This window comes from Emydura macquarii, unplaced genomic scaffold (assembly GCF_026122565.2).
Source record: "Emydura macquarii macquarii isolate MOO-44397 ecotype Brisbane River unplaced genomic scaffold, CSIRO-AGI_Emac_v2 contig_212, whole genome shotgun sequence".
In the NCBI taxonomy this organism is placed as follows: Eukaryota; Metazoa; Chordata; order Testudines; family Chelidae; genus Emydura; species Emydura macquarii.
In genome coordinates, this window is record NW_027130349.1 from 13,852,367 (window position 1) to 13,867,124 (window position 14,758).

Here is a 14,758-nt window from a genome sequence, read left to right on the forward strand (position 1 = left end):
TACTAACCCTGCTTCCACAGACTGCAGAAGAGGAATATCCAGATGTGGTGCCAACAGACGCAAGGGTTCAGCAGCCCATCCAGCCAATGAGGCTATGAATGACGCAGCCCTGGCAAAGTCCTGGACCAATGGAAAGGCTGGGATGGAAAGGCAGAGGAGGTGTGTAGATTCCTGGTATGACACTGATGTGGAAACAGTTGGTGCAGGCATTGTCCTCAGCAGTACAGGACTCCAGGCATACCCCATGCCAGAACTTGAGTTGACTGTACAGAGTCTCTAACCAGGGATCAGTCAAAGGCACCCGCACCATCCCACACGCCGGCACTAAACCCCGTGTCTGTCTGCGTTCTTCCTGGGGGAGGAGTAAAAGTCTCCACGAGGCCTGGAGTGGTCTCATGAGACCTTTTTTCCTGCATTCTCGATGGGGAATGGTTCCTTCATCTCTTTGAAGAGGCATCTGCTCCATAGCACAAAGCAGCAGCACTCCTGGAAACTGAGGGTGACCTCCAATCCCACACGAGCCTCAGTGCTGAAGCAAGCCATGTGGCCTGTTTGAACAGGTGCTGCTTTAGGTAAAAGTCCCTTGCCATCTGAATCTACAGATCGAACACTGATCCTTGATGTGGACCTCACCCAAGCACAGCAAGCTCCATGTGGGGGGATCACTGCCCCACAAAATGGACAATGTTTAAACCCCAGTGAGGGCATCACAGCGGAATATGTAACTAAACACAACTAACATTAAGGTTACAACTAACTAGCTACTACTAGAACAAAAGACCCATCACTAAAATAGTGAGAGATTGTTAGGTTTAGAGCACACAGAGCTCCAACTCCAGCCATGGGCAATAAAAAGGAACTGAGGTAGGAAGATTAGGGTGGCGCCACCTCATTTAGCCAGGGGAGGTGCTATGGCCACAAGGCACAAGTGCTGCCTCTCTACAGGTGTTGCTAGGTAAAATTCTCCAGCTCCAGTGTGCTGGGTATACACACACTGAAGCTGAATACACAGCTGCATCTACTTGAAGAACTAAAATCTTTCCAGACCATGCTTCTGCACTAGTGAAATAGTAAAGCTGAGTTCTAAAGTTAAAGAGAGGAGCTTAAGAGGGGCTTCAATCCAGGAATGCTATATCCAGGGTTATAAATGGAACAAGGTGTGCATTTTTAATAAGTACAGTATTAGCCAAATCTTACAGAAATTAACATGAAGACTTATGGGTACATCATAAAGGCTGATCCCCAGTCTCATTGCCTTTAGCAGATGTTTAAAAAGTAACCTATTTAAACTAGCATTTCTTCAAAAATATATTGCATTTGCTTTTTAAAAGGCTTCTTCACACCTAGTGCAGAAAAAATCAACTCCAGCACATTATTACACTATAAGAAAAAAGTTAAACAGGAGAAAGGAGAATTCCAACTTTGGAAGGTACTAAGATATTTTTAATCTTGTAAAGTACTCAGACATTAGTGATTAAGGCTATGGAAATGCCAATAAAACAAACAAATATAAAGTTAGAAATGGCTTGATGCAATCTTCTTAGACATTTTTTTCAGTCACATACTCTAAACAGTGGTACAATGCTGACTGCTGAGAGAGTGTATTGTAAAAATAGAAAAGCCCATCAAACCATAAACGCCCCCCTCCAAACTTTTAGACTAGTAGATACTAAAAACTTGATACCTCATTTACTTGGCATACCACTGAAAAACATCAAAGAATATTACCTTCCTGTGTTCTGATACCAGTACTCTCAGCTGTAATTCCATCTCATTGCTTGTTACCGCAGCATCTATTGTAGAAGTACAAAGAGGGGGAAAAGGAGGAAGTGAAGTTGTGGCCCCTGGTGAACATACAGATTTGATTGCTTCTCCACTCATTGGTTTCCATTTAGATTCATCATGCAGGTCGAACACACACACTTCTACTGCATCGGAGGGCTGGCAATTCCCCAAAAACTTCTGATGATTGAAGACACATCCTACAGTTCGATAAGGATACATTGGCTTGGGTTGTTCAACAAGTGGAGGGTCATCAGGATTGATGGGATTGTGGATGTACCTGAAGGTCAAAAAGGTGTGCTATAATATTAAGAAATTATTAAGCATATTTTAAAGTAAATAAATGTTTACTTTTTTGGGAAGGATTTCAAGATAATATTTAGCTGGCATAGAAATATACTGAGATTGTTTCTCCATGAAAGAACCCTGCATCACAAATTCCTTTTCTTAATATAATTTAAATTACTTTTCTGTAAATTTTTTAAAAATTGCTATTATGAGCACACTAACATTAGAAGCAGCTATTTTTACAGCTTAAAAATCAAGCATGGTTACTCAATCAACAGCAATTAAAATGAACTTTTCAACTATACCAAAAAGAATGAATAAGAACAATTACTTCCGTCTTCCCATTAGATTTTTAAAGAAACACAGTTTCACATTAATGAAACATGAGGAGGAATATGCTGTAAGGAACAAAAAGCAGCCAAAAAGATTGCTAGGAAGGACAAATGAGACTTTATAGATAAAATGGCAACAGATGCACAGAGTGCCGCAGCACAAAATAACATGAAAACATCATTAGTTGTAAGAAAGAAAAACAAATACCAACGGATCCGTTCAAGACAGTGAAGACAACTTAACAACAAAGACCTCAGAAGAACTAAATATATGGATGAAGTACTTGAATCAACATTGAATGGGAAGCAAGTAACCAAACCCTTAGGTACAGAAGAAGATATGGATGATGAACTAGGACATATCATGAGAGCAGAAGGAGAGAGGGCACTCAATCAGTTAAAAAATGGAAAGGCACCAAGTCCGGATAACATTCCGATGGAGATCCTTAAGGCAGACTTGAAGAACACAGTAGACATTTTGATGTGCTGCTTATGAAAGATATGGAAAGAAGAGAAAATACCATATGAGTGAAAATAGGGTCATATATTGAAGCTTCCAAAGAAAAGAGACCTCAGTCAGTGTGAAAATCGGAAGGGCACTCAACTACTGTCTATCCCAAGTAAGGTATTTGCATTTTTATAGCCAGAATAAAGAAAATGGTAGATTCAAGGTTATGATAAGAACAGGCAGGGGTTCAGCCAGGAAAAATCACGTATAGATCAAATAGTAACCATACATCTCATCATAGAACTGTTGATCAAAAGTAACAGGTTTATATTATTTTTATAGACTTTCCAAAACCCTTTGATACAGTAAATAGAAAAGTTTGATGGAAGTTGCTATGCCACTAAGGAATCCCTCAAAAATTTGTGAACACAGCTCAGATCATCTACTATGCCAAGTAATACATGACTAAGGCATTCAAGGTTATTGCGGGCATCAACAAGGATGTCTCATGTCATCCATGCTCTTTTTACTGGTAGCAACTGGGTAATGGCAAAGACCACAGAACAACCTAGAGGCATATAATGGCCTCACACACAGAAGTTAGAGAATCTTAACTTTGCAGATTACATCAGCTTGCTAACATATACACACGGAGACATGCAATCCAATAGAAATGATCTCCAGGCTTATGTACCATTAGTAGGGTTGAAATCAATACAGAGAAAATTAATACCATGAGAATTAACACACAAGAAACACCAAAAACATTTTCTGGGGCTGACTCAGAAAAGGTCCGATATGTCACATATCTTGCAGCATTGTAAGTACAACATGTGGAATAGCTGAGACTTACTTACTAAGTTTCTGTCTAAATTTCCATCTAAGACCTTACTAAGTTTCCATCTAAACTCCAAGTTTCCATAAACAGCTACCTTAGACAAATGCTCAATATCAGATGGCCAGAAGAAAAAAAAAAAAAAATCACAAAAAATTCTGGAGGAGAATGAAACAGAAATTGATAGGTCAGGAAATTTATAGAATGAAAATGGAGATGACTAGGACATACATGGAGGAAGGAACAAAATAACAAGAAGAATAAGAAGACAGGCGTTGGACTGGAACTCCCAGGGCAAGAGGTGATGGGGTATACCAAAGATAACATGGAAATGCACGAGAGAAGCAGAACTGAAAGCAATCAGAATGACATAGGAAGAAGCTAAGACCTCAGCAGGAAACCAGCAAACATGGAAGGCAGTAATGAAGGCTCTATATTCCACACAGAAAAGAGAGAAGGAGAGAGAATAAAATCTATTTTTTTAAAAACTAGTTAATTTGACGTTGTTCTTTTAAAAGCAAATGCAATCAGTGCAGATGGGGGGAAGGTTAGTGCTCACTCAGTACCAGTGAGTGGTCAGAGTGCCCTCTATTTCATTTTTCTTTTGCTGCCAAAATCTGGCAAAATTCTGCTCCATAGGTGTTATTATTTGAACAATACAATATCACAAAACAATTGGACAAGAAGGCTTTTAAGAAATAAACCCTACACACTCTAAAATACAGCAGAGCATCCTATGCGCTTCCAAAATGATTGAAGTGAGAGAATGGCACAGTGACATTAACTCTCTGAGCTTTTTGAAGCTGTAAGAGAACGAGTTGCTCAGCAGCTGACTGCACTGCATAATATGAATTAAACAAATGATACATTTCATTCAAATGTGAATAAATGGATTGTTACTCAGACTGGAAATTTATGTATGAATGTTTAGTGAAGGTGAAGTGGAGGCAAGAATGCATGATTTCATATGATCCCATGCTGGTTTTAAACACCTTCCATCTGCAGAGCATGATGGCAACAGTGAATATTGGAGCATCTCATTACAGTAAGAGGCAAAGCCAACAGTGACCACTATAATCTGTTCTAGATATTCCCTAAAAGCACCTTTTAAAGCTGGCAGCCATTACATCTCAGAAGTACATCACCAGCTGGTGAGGTAGCTTACTGTCTCAAACGCTGAGCCAGTGACATTCCAAACAACTCAGGGTGTAAAGACCAGAGCCTCCAGGCCAGGTCACTGGTGGCCTGCATACAAAGGGTGAGCTATTCAGCATGTGGGCCGAAGAATCAAAGTTCAGTCTGAGGCCAGGCTAGGTCAAAGCCACAAAGTCAGAGTCCATTACCAAAGTGAGAGCATGAGGAGAGAATTAGGAATAGGATGGGCCAGGGTCTTGCACTGAGGTCAGCAAAGGTCCTCAGCTGAAGACAATAAACCCATATCAGGCTCAGGAGCTGGACCACAGTTGAAAGCAGAGAGTCTGGGATCAGGCAAGTCGCAGCAAACAGCAGTGAGGTGGGGTCTAAGGTTAGAGCATACTAGAGGTCTGCGCTGCTCAGACAACTCCCAGCAATGGCCTCCTGGTTTACACGGAGAGTGCCAGCCAAACAGGGAATCATGGAGAGCTGTCACTCATGCCCTTTATGCAGGACTTAGCCTCTCAGTACTTCTTGGTGGCAATTCCTCCTGGGTCCCTAATAATGATAAGAAAGTTGTGATTGCCTCAGACCCTGCAGTCCCTCATTCTGGTCCCAGAAATTCTTACATTTGCAGTAACATTACCTATATTTGGAAAATACATTTTACATTGTCTTAATTCTCCTAAACTCATTTTACTCACCTGTGTCCTGTTAAACTCTCCCAAAAAGTGATGGTTCCATCAGTTCCACAAGTCATTACCCATGTGTGAGGGACTCCTTTTGCTTTTGTTCCTACACAAACAAAAGCTTCCAATCCATATCCCAGGAGAAGGCTGCACAGAAGATTAGCATGATCTTCACAGTCACCCTAGATAGCAAATATATGTATTAATTGTGTGAAAAAGTAAATTTTAAGGTTTCTAATCATGATCCACCAAGCTTTTAAAAAAATAATTTATTTACAAAAAGACCTCAGCAGAACAATAGCACAGTATTTTTTAAATGAGTAATTTATGTGTTATCAAGTATCTTGCAATTTTTTGTGAATAATTATTACTCATGGAAGATGACAGGTTTGATAACCATGGAGATTGTACTACCCAGAGAACAGTTACAGCAGAAGAATAGTAAGAAACAATCCATACATACAATAATGTAGGCCGAGTTCATACACTAACTTGCAAGTGTGCCTCAGCTGTGTTCCAGAAGCACTATTTCTAGCAGGGATGAGATGTGTCACTTTCCATCCCCATTACATTTTTATCCACTGTGTGTGTCCAGCCACTATTAGCTGAAAATCAAGTACCACATAACTAGGAAAACTGTCACTAGGATTCTCATTCGCAGGGCCAAACAGTTGCATTATTGCAGTTTTGCTGATCAGAATGGGAGGATGGAACAGAGAGTTAATGGACCATGAAAATGGAAGGGAGTGTATAGATAGCTGACCTTGGACCTGAGTGCCCCAGACATATAAGCTTTACTGTTGTTATGACTAGAAATGCTTTCCTGATAAGGGAAAATGAGTCACTATGAATTATGTGCTTTGTTTGAGTTAGCTATAAAAGATTAAGTAAAAGGGTATACTTTGAAGCAGTTCGAGGAAACTTTTTTCGAGCAGAGACAGATATCTTCTTACCAGAAGATGGACAGAAGGAAAGTCTCCAGAAGACCAGCTATTGATCACTCAAAACCATCTCGGACATTGGGTAACTTTGGGATGCTCTAAAACTATTGCTATGACGTGCGTGTGTGCGCTTGAGACTCAATAAAGAAGCAGCTTTGGGTGAAAGAACTCGTTTGTACCAATCATTTATCAGATGGAGGAGCTGTGTCCCCATTGATTTATTCCAGACATTGTCTGGAGAAAATAGGTTAAGTTACCACAATTTTGGGTTCTGAAAACCCTGGGTAATATCAGAGGAGACTGACAGTTTTATTTGCAGTGGTTTTATGATGTGGACACCTGACAACTAGGAACTAGACTGAGATCTCCAACTCATTTCACAGACAAACTTATTATTCTGTTCTGGTGGCCTGTACATCCCTTTAGAGTCAGAATGATCTCTCTATCTGACAAATTTCTTCATTCTCTGTGACAGGTATTGCTTCCTTCCTTTATGTAAAAGAGACTTAAAAAATCCCTAAAAATCCTAAAACCAAAATTTCAATTTGAATTAAAATAAACAATTTATCAATGTGATCAAGTTTTAAAGAAAACCTTTATTCTGTTTCTTGCATCACATTCAGGGTATTATTCAAAAATATTTCTACTTATTTTATTTTGGAGGGTCTTTAAACCAAAACAAAAGTGGAAGAACATCAAACACAGGAGTAGTCCTCTGAAGTAGTAAAGGTACATAAATCAGGCCAATATCTGCTGGAAATGTAACAAAAGCTCTATTGCATTATCACAGACCTAAGAAAATAATAAAGACAATTTACAAAACAATTTGAAAATAAAGCAAAAAAGTTTTAGATTTTATTTCTCAAGATTTTTTTTTAAGATAACACTAAAATAGTTCAAAGAAAATTAATGCAGCCAGATACAGCTTTCAACTACAAAGAACATCTTCTTTCAGAAGTTGTAAAGCAATCCTTTGAAATATATACCTAATTATTCCCAGAAGGAATTAAAAACTGAAAGTGATCTCAGGTATCCTGAAGTCAGCTGAGATTTTAAAAAATAGTGATCCAAGTATTAGATGTCAGAATTGTGAGTTTTGCATTTCTAAAACAAAAAAGGTCAGAAGTTGTCTTCCTTAAAATACACTCTTTTCTATACTTTCACCTCTAAGAAAAAAGTTTTCCAAAAGTACTGCATCAGTGCACCCAGAAGTTTAGTACTGCAGGAAGTATAATACTCCCGTGTACACAGTACAATGAATCTTTTCAGGAAAGTTGAATACTGCAATCCTGAATTATTCCCATGATGTTGTATACTTTGTTACATTTATTATTTTATATCCTGAAGAGGTTTCAATACTAATGTAAAAAACACACACAAAAAAAAACACTTATTGAAAGCAGCGTTGGTCAGTCCGTAAAGCCCCATATGATGTTGGGGTCATTATGATGTTGATGGATTAAAAAGTTAAACCAAGCTCCTATCCATTTGTACTCATTAAAGATCCCAGGGCACTTTTCACAGGAATAGTATAATATTCTAGCCAAATTTCAATTTGGGAAACTACATTTCACCTATTTAAATTCTGATTGCAGTTTCAGTTGGCTATGGTATACTTCACTTCCTTATGATAAACATACAGGTGAGATTATTTTTTATGGCGTTACACCTCAGAGGTGGCAGCACTTCAATGGGGGTTAAGGAGATTCTTGCTTCTCTGTGTAGCATTCTGGAATCATGCATGGTGAAAGATGATATTGCCTGCATATAATAGATGCAATCCATGATAAACTGTATAGTCTCTACTAGTTTAATGTATGTTGTGAATTTCATTATTATGAAAATTGAATACAAAGATGTGTTTCCAACCAGTTTATAGCATAAGCCCCCTCAAAAAAAGAGACTTGTAAGAGACTTTTCACCTTTCCTTGCCTCACTCCAAATGCTCCTTGCCTATTGTTTAATGTATATGAAATGAAAAATACAAGGTAAGAATGGGTTACCATTTATAATTCAGAACGTATGCCCTTTGAAATGAGTTTAATGTGTATATTTTTCAACATTAATAGCTTTAAATAAATATAAGTATAGCACTGCAGTTATAATAACCATTTTATTTTACACAAAGGAATATACAATATACCTTGTTTCTACATAGAAAAGCCAGAAGGGTGCACCACTGCTCTTGTTTACCACCACCTCCTCCAATGACAGAGGCTCTTTCATAACCAAGGACATTGACAAACCTTGCAGCTTGCCTAGGTGTGTCCAGCAACCGACCTGCTCGAAGTGGTCTGACATATGAACATACTGGACGGTTTATCCCATTTTCATCCTGAACATTAAAAAAAATTGTGATGAATGGGGATTAACCAAAGTTCCATGTGAAAACACAATGCCATCAATTTTTTCTGAGAATAAACAGCTGCATAGCAAGACAAAACCTATGTGTGGCTAACTCTGATCTTTTGCTTTAAAAGTAGAGGTCATTTAAAAAAAAATAGATTTTCCTTGATTTGCTTCTCTTTTGCCCTCTTAAAAGCAAAGTAAAAAATATTAAAGGAAAAATTAAAATTAAGTGAATTTAGTGCTAGTAAAAAGTGTCAGATTGACAGTAGATAGTCCTTCAATCCACAGAACAGGCACAACAAAGCAGCTGCAGTCCTAGCTTCATCTTCATCCTCTCCTAAGCAAGAAGTCGCTCAGCCAATCTTTGAAAACTCTTCAGAGATTGGTAATAAGGGAGTTGATTTTATTTATAAAGTGCACCCACTCCAGATTAACTCAGGGTGCCACAAAAGCAACTGCAATACAATTATAAAAAATTTTCATTAAGATATATCATATAATGTAGAAGGCAAAGACATATGAAAACTAAAGGGATTAGCAGCATTAGTCAGAAGTTCCTGCATAAAAGCCAAAAATAGTTATGAAAGTAAACATTCACCAGCTCATTTTAAAGACCTACTTAACATTGTCACATGACAATAAACTTTTAGGTTGCTACTGATTGCTGGATTTTAGCAAGTGATATGCTCTGTATCACACTTCCAATACCCTCCCACAATATTTCAAGCTAAAATATATTGTATAATTATAATTTTTATGCATATTGGGGTTATTTTAATTTATACAAAATTAAGTTGAAGCTAATCATTCTTAGATCTTCCTCAACATCTCCAAGAAATCAGAATGAGAAGAAGATTCTGAAAATCTCCTTTCATGTTATGATTTGCTGTAGAGGAATGCCTGGAGTACCAGCTTCTTCATAATTTTTAAGACCGTTTCAAGCAGTGTAAAGCCTTTACCACTGCAGTATCAGATGGCCAAGTAAAACTAGTAGTAAGTTAAACAGGTCTTGCTAATAAAACCTTCTAATATACATATTACATGTTATATATGTACCACATGGGTTACAGAAAGTGTATTTTAGGAATGAAAGTTTTTAGTTTCTTTTATTTTGGCTTACAGCTTCAGGATATAGTAAACTTCAAAGATGTGAGATGTTTATGTTCAGACCTATGTTCAGATGTAATTTTGGGGAGGAAAATCCGTATTTGGGTGGACAAGGAAATCTCTGGCAGACTGGTTTAAGAGAAGTGGCAGCTGTTTGAAGCTCATCAGAATTCTAAAGGAGATGGATTAGTAGGCAGAGGATAGGCAGCCATCACACAGCCATTACTTCCATTTATATGCTTCTTTGTTACATATGCGGAGATGGTAACCATATGACAAATGAATTTATCTTGCAGCTTTGACTCTCTCTCTTGTCCTCTCTCTATATCTTTTCTGAGATTTATTCTAACATTATTAAACTCTGAGCAGTTTCAATAAAACAGTCCCAAAATCATTTTTAAAACTCTAAAATATTCTTAAAAGTTGCTCTGTGATGTATCTGACATATACAGATTACACGATGATTTAGCATGACATATGCAGGTCATTCCAAATAAGTGCTTAAATCATTTTTGGTTTTGCCACTTGTACGTAATGCAGAAATCTCAAATTCATTATGATGAAATTTTATATCACAACCCATCATGTTTTCTGTTCCTATAAATATATGCTCTTATACAAAACAGGATACATATACTTGTAGTCTATACATACAATTAAAAATACCTTAAATTTGGAGTACAACAGATATTTTGAACCTTTTAGAAGAATTCACAAACCTGTGCAAAAATCTTTACCAGCCTTGTGTTGTGTGAAGGCCTGATCTGCAAGTATTCTCTCCACCACTGCTTAGCATACACAAGAAACAAACGCTCTTTTTCTGCTGTTTTCTGGCGTTCTAAGGCAAGCTACAGTTAAAAATAAAATTTAACTTTAATATTCCTGATACACATTAATGCTGTGAGAGAAAATTCTAAATTGTAAACAGTCATCATACTGGCAGCATCAAATCCTGCTGGTTTTGTTTTTTTTGGTTTTGTTTTTTTTAAAAAAGCTTAGTATTTAAAATAAGAGTTATGTAAGGGCTGAAAGTAATCTTATTTAGAGTTTGAAATTCAGTTTTGAAATATTTCCTACCAATTAATGAAAACTCAGTGTTATACCTCTTATCTGGATGCTAATACACCAAAGTGCCATTAGATTTGTTGTCAGTGTTGTGTGTCTTATTAATGAAAGTGGAGGACAACCTCTCAGTCTTCATGTTAATATTTACTGGCTTTCATCATGAGGGGAAAAGTAGTAAGAAGGAGACTGATACACATGTATCATGAGTACCAGGAAAAAACTTTTGTGCTTAACGGTGTACTAAAGGATAGTTTTCTAGTTATCACAGTAAAATTAAGATTAAAAGGATAAAAAGTACATGGTGATGTGATTTGAGATATAAATCATTCACAATTTTTTTTAAATTAGAAGGAGAAACTCAGATGCTTATAGGAAAATTTTAGATGAACATCATTGTTCAACATGAATACTTTTCTAGACAATTTAAAAATCGAATGTCAGAGAAGAATACTTTGTATACTTCTAGTGAAAGACTCAAGGAGCTCAGTCTATTTAGTTTAACAAAAAGAAGGTTAAGGAGCAACTTGATTACAGTCTATAAGTACCTATATGGGGAACAAATATTTAATAATGGGCTCTTCAATTTAGCAGAGGAAGAGATAAACCAACCCAATGACTTGAAATGGAAGTTAGACAAATTCAGAATGAAAATAAGGGGTACATTTTTAACAGCAATGGTAATTAACCATTGGAACAGTTTGCCAAGGGTCATGGTGGATTTTACATCACTGAAAATTTTTAAATCAAGATCGAATATTTTTTAAAAAGATATGCTCTAGAAATTCTTTTGGAGAAGCCCTCTAGCCAGTGTTACACAGGAAATCAGATTACATGATGACAATTGTCCCTCCTGACCTTGGAATCTATGTATCAACACATTTGCAACTTGACAGCTGGTTGAATTTAAAAAAAAAAACACTACCCATATGAATTATGAATTACTTACTTGAGTATTAACTATTTCCTGGGAGAGTATCTTATTTAGCTGTGGGTACATCTCAAGTTTGATATTTAGGACTCCAACAGAAACCTTTGATTCTGTACCTTTGAACCAAAATATTGCTTGATCAGTTCACTGAGAATTTCAGAGGCATCTATAACATAACATATATCTCAGCCAACCAAGAATGAACACACAAAAAAGTTCTCTACTTCAAAAAAAAAAAAAAAAAAAAAAAAAAAAAATCTTTATCTGTCCCTTTTGATCCTGAAAAGCAAGAAAGATGCCTGTCTTTCCTGCAATCATATGAATTACTGAAGCTTAAATATTTTTATGTGAATTTTATTATATGTATTGTATTACAGCAGCATCTTGAGGCCCCAATCAAGGACCCACTACTCTAAGTGTTGTACAAAAACAATTAAAAAAACAAAAACAAACAAAACCCAGTCATTGCTCCAGAGACCTCACACTCTAGGATTATGATCTGATGTTAGCAGAAGTAAGAAACAAACAGATAGAGGAGGATGAGGTGACAGTGAAATGAGCAATCTAAGCAATAGTATCTGTCTAGCTAGCTACATCAAATCACAGCATCTACAAAATACATCTTGCGCATCAAAACAAATGTAAGACTTAAGAGGAATTTGAAGGAGGACAAGATGGTGGCTTTATGTATTTAAATGTTTTAACTGAATGAACAAGTAGAAAAATCACAAGAGTTTTTCCACTAATAACTAAAAATTATTACAATCTTCACACTCAAATGGTTTGTGTGTACTTTTCAGACCCTCTTCTGCTCAAGTCCATGGTTTTTTGTTAAACTTCTTGAATAATTTCATTTTGTCAGTTAAGTACTTGGTTCTTTTTATTTAATTTAAAAACCCCACAAAGTTATTGAAGGTAATATAAATGACAGTGTAATGACAGTAGGGCTGTTTTTCCTTAAACAAGCTTCATATCATGGTTTTACTCCTTGGACAACAACACTGCACTAATCCATCGAAAAAGTACACAAGAGCAATTTTTTTTTAAATTAGGACTTATGTAATACCTAAAATATTCAAAATACTTCACAAACATTAATAATTTAATCCGCACAACAATATTCTAAGATATGCAGGCAAGTTATTCTTGCTTTACGTGGAAACGGTGAAAGAGAATACTTAAGTGACCGACTCAAGAGTACAAAGAGAGTCTATTGCAGAGCTTGGATTGGAAGTCAAGATCTTCTTCCTTCTGTGTCTGGTCCATTAAACTACAGTGCCTCAATAATTAAGAGTTCCATCTCAATGTGGAAAAAGTATCATGTATTCAAGCTATACTTAATGCTAAGCCTACATATTTAAAAGTGAACTGCCATCTTAGCAATGACTTAGAGACCATGGTGACCTGGAGAACTGACAGTACAGCACAGTGCTCTCTGTTTGGTTTTAAAACTGCTCTTCAGAACTCTGAGCAGCAATGAAATTGTGAAGAATCATGTCAATTTCACACCACTGATACTCTGGAGGGCTATAGGTAGGAGAAAGGGCAGAAGGGAAATATTCACTGGTAAAAAGAGAACAAAAACAAAGACTGACAGGGGTGAAGTCACAGACACTTTTCTCCTCACTCCTTGCAAAAGTCAAGAGGTTTAGGAGGAAGAGCTAAGTAACAAAATCCCTTCACCCATGCAGCAGTCAGGAAGCTCTAGAGCGGAGAGAGGAAACAGAAAGAGCCTTCTCCCTTCCATCTGCCATGGGAATTGGAATTTCAGTTTTGACACAGCTACTAGCAAGAGGCTGACAAAATATGAAGCCTCTATCCAGGGTTCAAGGACAGTACCCTGTTAAAAATCCAGCACCTTCCCCTTTCACAGTAAGTGAGATTCTCAGCAGGTTGTCCCCAGACCTTTCTGGTGATGGATCAGCCTCATCTTTTGGATCTGTGTCTGGCTAGGAGGTCTTGTTTGGTTATTTATTCAAACTCTGCAGAATACAAATGGAAGGGAGGTCCCACCTTACATTTTCTCCTTAATAGAAGCAAATTTGGAATGTTATATTTTCTATATCAGGTAACAGTAAAGAAGAATCTGATTACAGGTATCCCATGTAATTCACTATGAGATATTATTAGTCTATGTTAGTTAGTTGAAACCAGTGTTTACAATATAGTTTCATCATGATTTGGCTACAAGCAACTTTTATACAATATTTACTTTGCCATTATAGCCGAAGTGCTTAATCTTACCTACACCCAGAAGTTCTACAGCAACATTTGTTAGACTGTTTTCTGCACTAAGGACAGATCGCCATTCCAAGAAATAGGATGCCACTAACGTAGTCTCTCCAAATGTGTCGGTTTTGATCAGAACCATGTGCACTGGATCACATATTGATAACATGGTGGTTGCATCCACCATCTTACTTCCGTCACCTGCCATTATTAGACCAATACGAAACAACAAGAACATTATAGTTAGAGTAGTTCAGTCACAATATTGTCATTACAAATTCTCCCCACTAGAACTGAGAACACACAATTACATCCACTAAAACTTTTTTTAAATTCCTGCATAAATTAAAAAGCAGTCAGTTCTGACCACTCATCTTCCCCAATCTCAAAAGCAGATATAGAAGAAATAGAAGAGAGTCAGAGACAAAATCTGACAGAGGCATGGAAAAACTTCCATATGAGGAAAGACTAAAAAGATTAGGGCTGTTTAATTTACAAAGGAGACAAATGAGAGGGGACAAGGTGCAAGTACAGAGAAAAATTAATGTTAGAGAGAAAGTAAATTTGGGAACTCATTTGGCCCTTCTAATAATAGAACAAGGAGACAGACATTCAATTAAATGGAAAGGTA

General features: G+C 36.9%; 1 protein-coding gene across 4 annotated transcripts in view; it reads right to left on the reverse strand.

Annotated features, from left to right (window-relative positions):
• Nucleotides 1-14,758, reverse strand: part of CEP76 (centrosomal protein 76) — a 38,050-nt gene that overhangs the window by 12,930 nt on the left and 10,362 nt on the right. For all 4 annotated transcript variants that reach the window (XR_010919691.1, XM_067548098.1, XM_067548090.1 and 1 more), the window contains 6 exons: nucleotides 14,143-14,328; nucleotides 11,917-12,014; nucleotides 10,625-10,753; nucleotides 8,593-8,784; nucleotides 5,524-5,690; nucleotides 1,729-2,062 (listed from right to left, as the gene is read on the reverse strand). Coding sequence is in view for 3 of the 4 variants with exons in the window: in XM_067548098.1 (XP_067404199.1) it covers nucleotides 1,729-2,062; nucleotides 5,524-5,690; nucleotides 8,593-8,784; nucleotides 10,625-10,753; nucleotides 11,917-12,014; nucleotides 14,143-14,328 (1,106 nt within the window). In the remaining variant the exon portion in view is untranslated. The remainder of the gene's footprint in view (nucleotides 1-1,728; nucleotides 2,063-5,523; nucleotides 5,691-8,592; nucleotides 8,785-10,624; nucleotides 10,754-11,916; nucleotides 12,015-14,142; nucleotides 14,329-14,758) is intronic.